General features: G+C 36.2%; 1 protein-coding gene across 2 annotated transcripts in view; it reads right to left on the reverse strand.

Moving 5' to 3' along the window:
• Positions 1-3,824: 3,824 nt before the first annotated feature.
• The window catches only part of Igf1 (insulin like growth factor 1), a 73,537-nt gene continuing 61,767 nt past the window's right edge, over positions 3,825-15,594 (reverse strand). For both annotated transcript variants that reach the window (XM_076855028.2, XM_076855027.2), the window contains one exon: positions 3,825-10,011. In XM_076855028.2, the coding sequence (XP_076711143.1) occupies positions 9,952-10,011 (60 nt within the window). In that variant the 3' untranslated portion in view covers positions 3,825-9,951. The remainder of the gene's footprint in view (positions 10,012-15,594) is intronic.

The raw sequence follows: 15,594 nt of genomic DNA on the forward strand, positions 1-15,594 counted from the left end.
TGACTCTTAGAGTAGAGAGATCCAGAATAAATACAAAGAGAATTTTGGTACTTTGGTGCATTTTACATTATATAAGGGTGGCTGAAGTAGAATTCTGGGCCAAATAAGATAGGAAGCAAATCCTGGCAAATATTTTTACCTTGTTTAAACTATTGTCTCTTTCAATTTCTCAAGGAACAACCCCTCCCCCTTTTACCTTTTAAAGATTTGGGTTGGGAAGAACAGTGTGGGGTAGAATGTTAGGTTCAGTCACAGCACTTTAGAGAAGTTGACATAACTAAGGTCTATGACCCCCTCCCCATTTCCATTTGAATGAGCTGGGGGCTAGGCAGGAGCCATTGAGTGAAATAAGTAGAGTTAGGAAATTATAGGACAATTACTCGATCTTTATCTCTCTTCCTCCCTAACTAAAGAGAGGAACCTTCTTGCCAGGCCACATTTCCTACCTTACTTGAAATCCAAGGTCAAATGTTACTTCTGATGTACTGCTGCAATTGTCTCAAATGCAATTTCCATCTGTTTCTGTTTTTAGTGATTGCTTTATTCTTTTCAAAGTCATCTAATCCCATCATAGGGTAAAGGAAAGAACATTTAGAAACCAGATGTTGTATTAACCATAACCATTATCCTTTATTGGATCCCAAAGAGGCTTAATCTCTATCCATAAACAGGTGAGGAAGAGGCCAGTTTTTAGTTCAGTTCTGTACTTAGGATTCATCATGACTAAGGGAGCTAAAGCTCCGTCATCTATCTGTCATTGTGACCCAGAGAGTGTCAAAATTGATATCCTAGTGTTTCAGCCCTGTCAGGTCCAAAGCTCCACTTTTTATAATGAACATTTTGTGACAGACATTTTAATTTCCAAAGTGAGATTCATAGATTACATTGAAATACACAATTTTAACAACCATGACAAATCAGAGCCGTGCTTGGATTGTAATATAAAGGAGAAATTAAAGGAAAAGAGTTTGTAATAAAAAAGCATGCATCCAAGATAGAAATGCTCAGACGCAACTCTACTAGAAAACATAATGAAGTTGTCAGATATTTACACCTGTGTAGGGAATTGCGAATGTGAAAACTGCCTGTGCAGACTGCTAGGTACAGACTGAAGAGTTTCAGATAGCACAATCAACATTGCCATTGTTGGTGCGGATTTTCTAAATTGGCGGCAATATTTGGTAAAATTCCAAACAAAAGACCTAAAACCTTCCCTCGATCTACGTGGCAATTGCATTTCTGCAAAATCCAGTTTGTGTTAAAATCATGGAAAAATACTTTGTTTTAAAATAAATTGGAGTTATATTCTACACTTAAATGATTATAAATAGGGTTATCACCTACATGAAAATTCTGAAGGCCTGGTCTCTGCCTAATAAATGCCAGTAACACTTTCCCCAATCATTGTGACCACCCCAGGTATCCCTGTATGTTTTCAAGATGCCATCTAGGACAGCACTGTTCCTACTGGGAACCTGTAATGTGGTCTAACAGGCTGTTTTGAAGGACAAGTTCATTGGAGCATGGTCTCATGAAGTTCCAAGCTTCAAGGGCACTTTTTTTTTTCTTTTCTTTCAGCAGCTCTGATTCAACCTTTCCCCTTGAGACTACACTGACTGTGATAAGTTGTGAAGGGAAAAAAGTAGATGGATTATTGCCGGAGCCCTTGATAAGATTCTTTATGATCGGCTTCAGTTTGACTCATGTGAAAATTGTTTATTTCTGGATTGTGTAAGAGCACAAGACATAACCTTCCTCCCCAAGGAGTCTGGAGATTGGTTTACCCTTGGATGTTACATACTCTGTGTGAAGCATTGTCAGGACTGATATTATAGTGTGGTTGAGTGGAGGAATGATAGCCAGCAATGTTTAAAGCCAGGGTAGATAACATTGGTCATATACAGAAATGCTTATTTATCTTGATAATGCCATACTCAAATGTGATTTATCACTCAAAGATATAACTAGCTGTATTTCTGCCTGTAACATGTAAAACAAAATTTGAATGAGAATGTATTGATCTGTGCACTGAGCTGTTTTCAAGTCAGGATTGGGACGTGGATGGTGAAGAATAAAAACACAGGTTTTGTGGTCTTTGACCCAGATTCAAGCTGGTTCTGACTTGCCTTCAGAAAGTAAATAATGTCTTTGGGCATTCATTACTAGTCTTTAAAATAGGTTTCATAGTTGTGTCTGATGCATAGAAATTTTTCTTTAAGGATGAATGAGACAATGTAGGTAGGTCACTAGGCACAGCGACTGACCCACAGTAAGTGCTCAGTGAATATTAACCATCATTATATTTAGAATAGTGATAGACATTTAATGTAGAAGTTCTGGCCCAGATGGGAGGCAAATCCTGGCAAATATTTTTACCTTGTTTAAACTATTGTCTCTTTCAATTTCTGATAATTATTCCTGATGCAGATCTGACAGGAAGAAAATAATATTTTTAACGGTGGCAGTCATTTGACCTAAATGACTTTGGAGGAAGATAACATTCCTTCTAAGAATGGAATTGTTCCTTTGTTTTGGAAAAAAACACTCTTTGGACATTTAGTAATAAAATGTGGGTCAGCTCTGCCTCCACCCCACCATGGGCAAAGCTGTCATAGAGGAAGTTTGCTCTGCAGAAGAACATAATAGAATTTTCTCGCAAGTTCTTTCTAAGGGAGGTGATGAAAGGTTGGATAGGAAATACTGTTGTTCCTGGGAGGGTTTGCAAAGCAGAAGAGAGTTCTTACTAAGGCAACAGGAGGCCAGTGAGCAGCCAGAAATTCCTTGAAAAATGTGTAGTAATGGATGTTTGACATTGAATTAGATGCCTTTTCTGCTGTGTGCGCAGTTGCCTCTCACTTCCTTATCTACAAAACCTTTATCAGGGGTGGAACTAGATTAATCTAGTGTGAATGCAGGGAAAAAGATACTCTCCTGAGCAGAGGGTGTAGAAGAGCTGGTAGAAGACTGTGGCCATGGGAGATAAAATGACAAAGCATGAGTTAGACATTTGGAGGAAAGAGCCTGAGGAATATTAGTCCAGGGCAGATCCACAGAAATTTTGAGGAAGTGAGGATGGGACTCATGGGGAGTGAAGTTATCAGGGTCGTGAGGGAAATAGTAAAGAAAACTTCAGTATTATTTCTTTAAAACCAAATACTAAGTTCATGAGCTATTTTCACATTGGAGTAATTTTCCAAATAGTTTGTGGTGAGTTTATTAAAAGAAAAATTGACCAATCATGTGCTTTTAAACGAGGGAAATTTTAAACCTTTACACTTTGTATCACTATGAATACTGTTGTGAGTTTGATATCCACAGTGTCTATTCAGTAAAGAGTTAGAAAGATCTATTGAAATATAAGCTCAATACTGAGCAAGATCACATTCTTATATAGTCTCTTGGTTTGGGCATGTATTAAATGCCATCTGTATATTATGTACCCTATAAAATATGTTTAAGTCTTTTGGCAAGAAAATTGTTTGCCAAATACTCTCTATCCTGGGTTATTATTACTCAAAGCTGAGTCTTAGTGAGTGGGGTCAGTTTCTTCAACCTACTTTATTGTTAATGCACATATTATATGATTCATCTTATCTTGCTCTTACTTTGTGTAAGTCCTTTGAAGTATATTTATTTTTAAATATAATCTAGGTTTTATAAGATATTTCCATTTTGTTGTATGATTGATTTTATTTTTCTGGGTAGGTTTTCATGTTTACTTGTTGAGTAATGTTAATAAATAAGAATGTTATATAATAGTGGACCTCTTAAGGAATGACACATTACACCAACATTATCCAAAAGAACAAATTAATCAAACATGATTAATTTTAATGTAATTACTAAAGAAAGATATACCATTTTATTATGACACTCTAGCCATACATTTTCAAAATATGCTTATTAAACAGTAAATGTAAGATAATGATTCAGTTAGTACATTTTTAGAAGTCATTAGGACTGATATTCTTCTGCCATAAATGAATTGAATAATAATTTCAAATGCAATCAGAATTAATTTAATAAAAGTATGCTTTTCACTAAAACAGATACAATGAATGACCAATCATTATTTTCTGGTTTCAAAGAAAACACGGGAAAATTAATTCAGTGTCCGTAAGTTTATTTATCACATTTGGCCTATAAGTGTGATAAAAATACATGAAGCAAAATACATTATGTAATCCCAATTCTCATAGTTCATTAACTCTCTTGGCGAAAAGAGATCTGACATCTATTTGGGGCTTCTATGTGAACTGAATATAAGCTACATGATGTTTGAAAGTTTTTGATATTTTGAATAGACATTTTAATGATACATAGACACAGAGAAGAGATGCGAGCAGACAGCTTGAGGTTTCAGAGTCCCTCTTGCACTGTGTTTAGCAGCAGGTACAAGATAAATATCTAAATAAAATCAGAGTAAGGGATCAACAGAGTGACTTTGCTATGAATCTGTGAGTGGGGTTGGTGGGTGGCTTGGAAGGGATTTTTAGAATTCTAATTTCATTTTTTCTACTTTACATTAGTGCATTGTGGGCAAAAGAAAATGAGTAATGTTTGCTTGTAGGCCTGGGCAATTTGAACAAAGGGGTAGTCTAAGGATTGTAAAAGGTCGTTTTGAAGGTGAATCAGCATTGGATTTTTAAGTAGGAAAAACTCTATTTTCATCTTAGCTCATATTTCAGTTGGGCAGGAACACTTTGACTCTTGTGTTCTCTCTCTTTTTAAATTTTTTTTTAAGTTTCCCTTGAAAGTTTATATCAGTGACATTTGGAAAATAGGGAGAGAAGGACTGTGTTTAAGATCAATGTAATCATACATTAAGTGGGACCATGTGACGTGTATGTTATTTTAAAAGAGGTTCCTTTAATTCTAGGACTTCAGCTTGATCAGCTCTCTAAAAAATTCTGAGGCAGATTAAAAAAAAAAAAACAGAGAAGAATAAAGACAGTTTCAAAAATCTCCTGGGCCTGTTTTATCTGTGAGAGTTTTCCTTAAAAAGAAAAAATTGTTCCAGATAGGACTTATTTATTTAAATCAATAACTTTATCCTGTACCATATGCACTTAAAGCTTTAGACAGTCTTTGTGTCTTCTTTTCTTTTTAAATAGAAATTACACACAAAAAAAGATATCTATGTATCAATTTCTAATACCTAACAGGAAAGTCTTATAGAATATTAAAATAGCAAAAAGCAAATGTGTACTATAAGATTAAGCACTAGCCTTGAAAACAAAAACATAACAAAAACAAAAATGAAGAATCCAAAAAATTTTCTTTTTGTTTTCGCCCCCTCAGATCCTGGACTTTATGATCATTTCAGGGAAGGGGCATGAAGGACTGCTATTTCTTCTACTGTATTTTAAAGTACATGAGGCCCTATCATAGATCAGATTTACCTTTTGAAAACATCGATGGGAAATCCATGTGATTTGAATGGAAATGCTCTTTCTTATGAGGACAGCCAAACAGACTCTAATAATTTAGGACCATCTTTCAAGGTTAAAAATAGCAAAACATTTTAAATAGTTGGATTCGATAAGTCAAGCATATGTTTCTATCTAGCCTATGGTTTAAAGAGTATATGTGGTTTAATCTTATCATCCCCTCATTCCAATATGAAAAAAGAAGAAAAGGACCAAGTCATTTGGAACATTCGGGTATTCATAAAGACAGTTTAAAGTTAAAAAAAAAAAATCAGAAACTGAGAACAAAAACATCTTCACAGATTGTAACATCTCTTTCAACAATTTCTCATAAAGGCTTCTCTTTCTTAATCAGCAGATGACCCTCATCTCATAAGGAAGTCCTTTCCCACATTTCCCAATGAGACCAGTTATTGTGTTTTAGGAGAGCTCCTGCCTGTTTGAGATCTTTGAAGAAGGGAGAGGATCTTCTACAGACCATACCAAAGAACACCAAGGAAGAAGTGGCAGAAGCTGTTTTTAGTAGTTGGTGAATCTATGCATTTTTTTCTCTTTGTTTTTATTTTCTCCACTTGCTGAATATCTGTTTTAGAGCAGAGCACACACACACACACACAAAAAAAAAAAAAAAATCAAAAAGCAACTGAATACTCTTTCTAGTTCTGCCATTTATCTAGAAGATCTTTCTTTTTCTTTCCCTTTATACTCCATGCGTTTGATCAAAGTGTTTGGATTAGATGAAATATTGCTAATTTTGCTGAGTTTGAGAGCCAACAAAATAATGGAGCCTTGTAACTTTTAAAAATTTCCATCTTCTACCCCAGTACCCCCAAACTCACAATTTGGTGAACAACACTTTACTTGTGAGTGATACAAAGTTGAAAGGTGGTGTGACTAGATCTAATGCAATTTTATTAAGCCATCTATCTATAGAATTGTTGGTTTCATACTTTAAAAAAATATGTCTATGCTTTCTTTTTTTTTCTTTTTTTCATTTTTTTTAAGTCAAGTACTTTCTTAAAGAAACAATAGCACCACATTGGCATAGCTGGCCAAACAATAAATGGGAAAGCAAAATATGCTACATCTTCATTCTAAGCATTCTTGCAAGCCATAAACTAGTAACAGAAACCCTGGAGCCACAGAGCATGAGATGTTTTCATCTATACAAACATCCATGTTCTAAGGGAAGGGAAAGGAAGGATTCATAGGGAGGCTTTGTTGGTTTTCATTATTTTTAAGTAAGATTTTCAAGGAAGTGATTTTTTGTCCCACTCAGTATTCCATTGGTCTCTTAGGGTGAGCATGTGTACATGTGTGTGTGCAGTCTGGGTGATGAGATTTTCTTTTAAAACAGAAGAGTGAGTTTTGATGGAGAGATGCATTAGCCTGTCCAGTGAAATTGCCTCATCTTGAAATAGTCAAATAATTCTTTCACTATTTGGGGAAGAGAAACCAAAAATTGACAGAGGTGTGGAATACTGTCAATTACATTGGAAATAAACCTATCCATTGAAAGCTCATCCTACCAATATTTGTCATTCTTTTTATAAACAACTAAAAATTGCCCCATTTCTAAGTACTAAAGAAATATAACTCCATAGCAGAGTGGTAAAATTTTGAGCTGTGAAGTTCTAGGTGTTTCTTTCCTGTCAATCCTGAGCCATTCTGTGGCAGTAATCAATTGAATTGCAGCAATAACATCTATTTGTCTTCGAGTGTTAATTCATTTGAAAGTAAAATGGTGGGCTAGTCTAATTAATTAATTTTTATTTGTTGATTTAGGATCCAGCTGGAAGGGATTATATATTGGAAAATGTTTTAAAAAATGACATGGTATCACATATTGAAGCTTTCCTCATTGGGATGTTTTTGACTGCATGTAGAACTAAATGAATAAAATATGTCGTAGTCACCCTTAGAATTATCATATCCAACTATGTCAAGAAACCCATGAATCTGTGGAAGACTGCCTGTGAAGTTTTTCTGGGAGTCAGCAATTTTAAAAGGTATACACTGGGAACAAAAAATAAAAATCAGAAGAGTCATCTTGGAGAGATGCTTAGTCTGGCATCTCATTCCATAGAATCCATGTCTAGAAAAACAGGCAGAGAGCAAAACCAATTTATAGGTTTTTTTTTTTTTTTTTTTTTTTTTTGACATCTCTCCATAGAGATCAGAGCCTTACTCAGCATCCCCAAGGGGCTCGATTCAAATGGCTCTGAGGACTGAGTGTTAAGATGCTGGTTGGACAGGAACACTCCACTGAATAAGGCCCTCTTTTTGCATATTATCAGAGATTCAGGAAGTCTTTTTTTTTTCCCCCTGGTCTCTTAAACTTGAGGAGACCCAGTAAGAAAGGTAGAAAGAAAGAAAGAAAACCCCAAAACCTAAAGATGTCATTTTTGTTTTTCATATATACTTTTCAAGAACATAAAAGATAAAAATTTACATGACATATTCAAACTGTGTGCTTTTCACCAAAAAATCTAAGGCAGATAAAAATATCTGAATGCTTGATAGTTCATTGTTCTAAAAGGAAAATCCTGATCCATAGACAGGGAGCATTTTGGGGGGCTGTCCTCATTTCTGGATTTTCTTAATATCAATGTTCAGTTGAATGTGTAAGACATTCACAGAAAGTTCGGAATCACTCTTCTAAGCAGATATGAGGAGAAATTTCAAGGTTGAGGAGGAATTTTTTGTCTCTTAATTACCAACTCTATTCAGCATATTTTCACAAAAATAAAATACGTGTGTATATATACAACTAAGGATAAGAATAAAGTCCATTAAAGAAAGTAACTATGTGATATTTTAGTGGATATCCATTTTTCTTATATTTTCTAAGAAGCAAGAAAAGTGTGTTTTTCCAAATGAGTAGAATATTATTTGTCACATTTAAAGAGGTGCTACTAGATAGAAGGCAACCGCTTGGAAAAAAATCAGTTAAGAACTTAACAAACGGAGTGATTGATTGATTACCCTTTCATTGGTAGAAATCTTTTTGTTTTTCCACTGTTCTCTTTTCCTTTCTCTCTTTTCACTTGTATTCATAAAAACATTTGGTAAATAACCCTCTAGCCATGTTGTGAATGGGTTGTTTGTAGAATTCCATATATCCCAGCAATTCAAGGGCTCTGGTGTTGCGCCCTCCTACCAACACAGGATAAAAATCTGAAGCTTCATCTTTTTGACCCTCATACCACCCCTTTGAGGTAGGTAGATGACATATTGCCCCCATTTTGCAGATGAGGAAACTGAGGCACAGAGAGGTGAAGCGACTTGCCCAAGGTCACACAGTGGTGAGTCTGTGGCAGAGCTGGATGTTTGTTTCTTCAGCAAGAAACAGAAACCAGGACTGTTAAAATTGCTAGCCGTTTGCTTTTTCCATTCCAAGGCTTCCTCTCTGGATGTGCCAGTCGAATTTGCATTGGTGTTTTGTATGTTAAATTCCTCTGGAGGCATAATTGGGGGACTTTGCCCTCTTTCCTAAATGGATGGAATTTCCAGTTTCCCTCCCCTTGGTACCATCCTTGGCTCCAGGCTTTCCCTCCTGCTTTGCTTTCGCCTTTTACCGTTTTGACCAGACTCTTTCATATAACAAACTACAAAATAGCACCATTGTACTAAAAAACAAAGTTTTACATACTGTTTGATATATCCTGTATTATTGATATGCTAAATTTACATAGTGCTCTACATGGAAAAAATAAAAAGAGAGAATTTACTAATCAGGTTGCACGCTAACTCATCATTCGAAGGAACCATTGAGAGTTTAAGAGACTTTCTGTTTCAAACATACACCTAAAAATGATTGGCCTCAAAGTTGCAACTGTTTGCGTTCTTATAATTTTTTTTTGTGGCATGATGTGGAAAAATAAAGCTATTTGTTTAAAATAAATGCATCCAATTCATATTTGGTATGAATGCCACAGATTGAATCTTGTAGGTTAAACATCGGTGGGCTTTTTGACTTCTTGCTACTGCTTTTGAGGAGGCCAAATTAGACAAATGTAAATGACATGAAGGGGTGAGTGATGGGATAAACAAAGAAGATTATTAGACACTGTAAAATAAACATTTTGTGTTGTGTAGAAAGAAGTGCAAATAAGAAAACAATTCATAAACCACTTAGACCAGGTTGCTGAATGGATGCTGCAGCAGCCAAGATTCAGAAAGGAACTGAGGGCAGCTGGGTCTGAACAACACCCATGCATCTGTGGCTCTTAAGAGGCAGGGACTAAGATATATATATTTTTCTCTATAGAACATGATTGATATAGGATCAACAGCAATCTATCAACTCCAGGACCGTTTTTGCAAGGTGCAAATCTTCTAACAATCACTGCTAAAGACAATGTTGGAATGTTTACTTGTATATTTCCTTGGGGGAAATGCCCATCTTTGAAATGCTATCAAACTTATTTTTTGGTAGGTGTTCCAATGTTTAACAGGTAACTCGTGCAGAGCAAGGAATCCTGCGGTGACATGTCATTATTGGCTCCTCAGGAGGCTCTTCCTACATTCTGTAGTTCTTGTTTCCTGCGCTCCCTCTACTTGCGTTCTTCAAATGAACTTCCTATGAATAAACGAGAGACAGTGACGTTAGCTTGGTGAGGTTTTGTAGACTCATCTAATTTAATTGTTTTAAGTGCATCTATTTTAAAAAGTGTACATATTTATGGGGAATCTTGTGATAGATAATTCAATACATGGGTATCAACAGTGATAATCAAAACAGGGTAATTAATATTTCTAGTCCCTTAAAATTCTATCCTTTCTTCATGCTGGGAAACTGACACTCTCTCTCATTCTTTACAAAATATATAATCAATTATTCTAAACTATACACAGGCTGCTGTGCTGCAATAGACTAGTACTTATTTTTCCTATCTAACTGTACCCATCTGTTTTTAACACGAGGTCTCATTCTTTTGTATTTTGTATGCCATGAATCAAGCTACAGCAGAGCTTTAGGCATTGGTTTTTCTGAGAGAGGCATATAGATGGACAGGTCTTTAGTTAATTCCTTGGCTAAACCGCACTTAGGTTACTTCCATGTCTGGTGATGTGGAAATATATGTGTGTGTAATATATATATTACACACACATATATACATATATACACATACATATATTTTATATATGTATATATAATCATACTATACATATATGATTATATATAATCATATAAAGTGTATTTCTACCCATCTGCCTATCTCACACATTAATCTGAAAGGGATCCTGAAAATCCCTGTGTCTGACCTGTATCATCTTTTCTTAGAAAAAAACAAACACATAAAATAAACAAACACATTTCACAAATAAAAAAAACACATCAGTCAGATGGTGAGATCATCCTCTGCTGTTTTTATCACAGTTTTGTTTTAATTTTTGTGAAAAAGGTGATATTTCTCTTTTTTTTTTTTTTTTGTTCTTTTCCCTGCCCTCTAGAAAGAGGCAGAGTTTGGGAAGTAGAAATTCACAAGTTTGTCAGTGATGTCATCTATAAAATCACAGACTTCCTGAGCTGAGCTCAATTCCTAATTAGTGTATTTTCCAGCCATGGGAACTTGTGCAAATGAGGTCTCTTTTGTTTCTGTTGCTTCATGAAACAGAATAATAACATTATCTACCTTATAGGATTAAAGATGAAAGGATTCATGTATAATAAAACCACTTAATACTAGTCTGGCACATGATAAGCACTACATAAGTATTAGCTGTTACTATTTTCAGTTATTCTTTGTTTGCTCTTATTATTATGTCATCTGTATTGCAAAGTAATCATTTTAAGACCAAATATCCTGAGTTCTGTGCTTTAGAGATACCATTCACTCACTGACAAACAATGCTATTAGCTAAGGAATTTGGAGTTTCATTTAGAATCAAAGCTCTATGAGGGCAAGGACACTGTGACAGCTGCAGAGTCTAAAACAGGACCCAGGATATTGCAGGTGCTCAAAAAATATCTATGAATCACATGAGTACGAGGGATTCCTTCACGGTATGCAAAACTAAGTCATTCAACTTTTCCTATAGTTCTTATTTTAGCCTTGAATCAATTTAAATAGCACTGTATGTAGTCATATAAGGAGATATGAACTAAAATGTTATTCACATGGCACACACTTAAAGCACTTCTTTGCTTGATTTTGCTTCTAGCCAGAGAATCTTCTATGGGGAGACATAATGGACAATTACAAAATGGAGTTCAAGAATTCTTATCCTCATCCTTAAAACATGTTTTCACTAAGACCCCAAACCAGTGGTTCTTATAACGATGGCCAGAATCTCCAAACTTTTCCTCTGGCTTAAGTTATGATCGCCCACCCAAACACAACACTGTTAGGAACTAAGAGTCCTTAGCGCTGCTCAGAACTGAGACCTAGAGCAACGAGAGAAGTTTTAATGCTGAAACGGGAGAAAACCTACCTACCATTCCTTAGAAATAATACCTGTTGGCCAAGACCCACAGGGATTTGGCAATTTTTCTTATATGTGTTCAGTTCTGCCTGGAACATTATAGAGTTTTACCATCAAGTCCTTCATGAAAGGCAGCTAGCATTTCCAGTTGAAGGTTGATATCCCTGAATTGACTGAATGAAAGGCAGATGGCATCACTGTATGAAAACATTGATTAAGGAGTCTAGCTCAGTGGCCACTGCAAAAGAAGCTGATGCGAAGAAACTAGGCACTTGAATAGAATCCTCAAAATGCTTTCTATTTAAAATCCTGGCACTTTTTTTCTCAAATAGCACACACCTTTTACCAAATCTATTTAACATGCATTTATTGCTGTATATTGCAGCTATGAATATTGCTTTTTAAAAAATAGTAGTTAAGAAAATGAAAGAAAGACATATGGGCCCACAGAGTAAAAACACCAATGTTCCCAAACTCCTTGAAAAATTTCTGTGTTGACCCTGCTGATGGGATGTATCTCATGTAAGTCCCTAAATAACTATTTTGAAGGCTACCACCTTTCCGCCAAACTATAAACCAAATTAACTAACAGGAAGAGATATATTCTAATTTGAGTTTTACCTTTTTTTTTCCTATTTAAGATGCATACCAGCTTAAAACAAATATTCTTAGGAATCTGACATGCCCAAACTAAAAAAATACTGAAGAATGATATGTTAACAATGCTCTGCAAGATGTTTAATTCCCAGTTTTCTTTGCAAGCTGAATTAATTACAGATATGTAGAAAACAGGTATATTCTGTATTCTGCTCTTCAAATTCATGAGCGCTGTATCAAAAACATTGAGGTTAGCTAGACACATCATATAGATCTTATCTTTTGTTTCCAACATAGATTCTTTTCTTTGCTCCTAAAGCAGAAGGTTGAAAGTGTGAGGTTTGAGCAAAGTTATCTTCTGGACTTTTTCTTCTGGGCCTGTCTCAGCGTCACAGCAGATCTATGGGCTGAAACTCACCCAGCACTGCTCCAAGTAGCATGGTTCTCATGCACACACACATACGGTGAAGGCCATTCAAACCAGCTGGGATGTTGTCTGGTTTGCATCTGGCTCTCTTCCCAGGCTCTCACATGTGACTTTTTTGTTGCAGACAATGACAGTGACTAAACAAAAGCACTCAGGGACTTGGTCTCAGATGCATCTGTTGCTTTGCTCATTGTCTTAATTTAATTATGCCGCCACCCTTGACAATGGGTGGCAAGTGTAGGCACACAAGGAGCGACCGTCCTCGTCCTGAGCTGGCACCACCTTCAATGCACTTCTCAAAGGGTTATGAAACTGTCCCACATTCAGCCAAGCAAAAACTTTTCACTTCAGCAGCCTGTCCAAGACAAACAAACCAGCTGAAGCTGTTTCTAGTATGCAACTAGACAGATTTTTGAAAGGGAAACAGTAGTGAGTAAATACTGTTTCCTATTGACATCAGGGAAGGTAAGATTGTTTTAAAAAATATCGGTCTTCCAGTTTTACTGGGGTTGGTTAACCCTTTTGAAGGGAGGGTTAACCAACTCATCAGGGAATAAGCTGGGAAAGAAACTGATTTGCAATTTACATTATTGCACATAGGTATACCTCCACCCTGAGGTGGCCATTCACTATCTCCTATTACATTCTGGTTCTTATCCTAGCTCCAAGCTTTCCTCTGGAAAGTTATCCATTAACTTTCCAATGAAGAAGATCATTGAAGGCTAATAACAATGAAAATAATAATCATCTTCACATTTGCAGAAGCTTTATAGTTTGTGGAGAATCTCACTCAATCTTCTCAAACTACATGGTGAAGTCACGTTATTCACATCAGCCCCATTAATAAGCTGAGGATTCAGTGATGTGCTTGAAATAACATAGGAACAAGTTGATAAGCCCAGAACTGATACTAATAGTACCCATCACACGAGCATTTATTATGTGCTGGGGATTGTACTATGCATGCTCATTGAAAATATTTTCTGTATCTAGATAGGGAATAGGGGTGGGAGGAAAAGGGAGGGAGAAGGGGAATAGAATGGATGGTGAAAGGAGACCCTCATTACTATACAAAATACATGTATGAAGATGTGAATTTGGTGTCAACATACCTTATATACAATCAGAGATGTGAGAAATTATGATATAATGGTGTATTAAGAATTTTAATGCAAAAATAAATAAATATTTTTTTTAAAAAAAGAAAATATTTTTTCTGATGTAATTCTTATAGTCCTTTAGGGGTGGGTATGAGTATTTTGACCATTTGACCTTTAAGGAGTCTGAAGCTTTGAAAGGATAAACATATAGAGAAGATGGAGCAGAGATTGGGATTTGTGCTGGTTCCTTCTGATTCTGGAGCTTACCATGTTAGTCATTCTACTGTACTATCTCCCCAAGACTGAAAACTGTACTTGGTGTCTCAAAGTCCAAAAGTCTTCCCAATAGCAATGGCCAATAATGCTCTGAGCTGCCCATGATTACAGCCGTTGTTAGGGGCTTTTTTAGAGAAGAAGGTACTACCTGGTGGGTAGAAGACTGATCTAGGTGGCTGGGTGCCCTCTCTTTCTACTGATGTGAGATGGACTTCTTTGTGTGATTATTTATAGAGATCTAGTAGCACAGTATTCAGTTAGTGAAAGTGAACTCTTGGATAGCATAACCATTTCTCTTCTCCCTAATCTGAAGGAGATTTGGCCTGAAAGACAGATTCTGAAAGAAGAATTATAATAGACTCTTTAGATTTCAAGGAGGAAGCAGTGATCTTTTCAATGACTATGTTTCCTTCTCCACCCACTCCAAACAAGTTAACTATTGTATGAGAGAAAGTCTGGAAAAACCTGGCATCCTATAAAAAAATACTGGGTAAATACTGTCCAGCATGGAACATTTACTGCCTGTTGTAAATCATAAAGTATTAACTTAGCATTGACTTTTTCCCCAAAAGGGTAAAATAGAGGAAAAAGAGCAGTGGGTGATGGAGAAATGGCCCAGATCTTAGCTCGTCACTTGTTGGAAGGATGTGCTTTTTTCCTGGTTTGGCCTGGGAATGTGTGAAATTGTGAAGGATGATTTAGATGTCTCAGTGTCAACTGTGATATCTTTTTAACTTCACAAGTTCAAATTCCAGGAGAGCTAGGTCAGCCTTTCATCTCTGGGAGCCAAGCTGAGTGAGTGTCATGAGATTTACTCAGGGCATTTGGATGTGACTTTAAAACTAAAGGACGAGGTGCAGAATTCAAGAGATCTGTATGTCTCAGGTAAGTGGCTGTTTCTTTAGCAAAAAAAGAGAGGTGTGTACTTACTGGACATAGTGTTAATTCTGCCCCACTTTATGCTGTTGCTCGGAAACTACTTCATTGCCTTTTATGTAGTTATGCTAAAAATGGCCTAAAGCATAACTTTTTTCTCCACCATGACCTTCTTTGATCATAGTAGATTGACCCAGGGAGGAGCCTCCCATAAGCCAATGACTAGGTGTGGTGGGGATACCAAGCTAGACCCATTCCTGGGAAATACATTCTTTTGCAGGCCAACTTTGGTTTAAAGACTAATATGGATTTATGTTTCTTCCTTTCGACCACATAATAGTATAGATATTTCTTCCCAAGTTCTTCTCCCTTTCTTCTTCCCATGGGCTCAGACTTACATTGCCATTGATGGTTTGCCTAGTCTTCCAAACCCCTCCTATTTCCTTTCACACAATAAAAT

The sequence above is a fragment of the Callospermophilus lateralis genome, chromosome 4 (assembly GCF_048772815.1).
Source record: "Callospermophilus lateralis isolate mCalLat2 chromosome 4, mCalLat2.hap1, whole genome shotgun sequence".
NCBI classification, from domain to species: Eukaryota; Metazoa; Chordata; class Mammalia; order Rodentia; family Sciuridae; genus Callospermophilus; species Callospermophilus lateralis.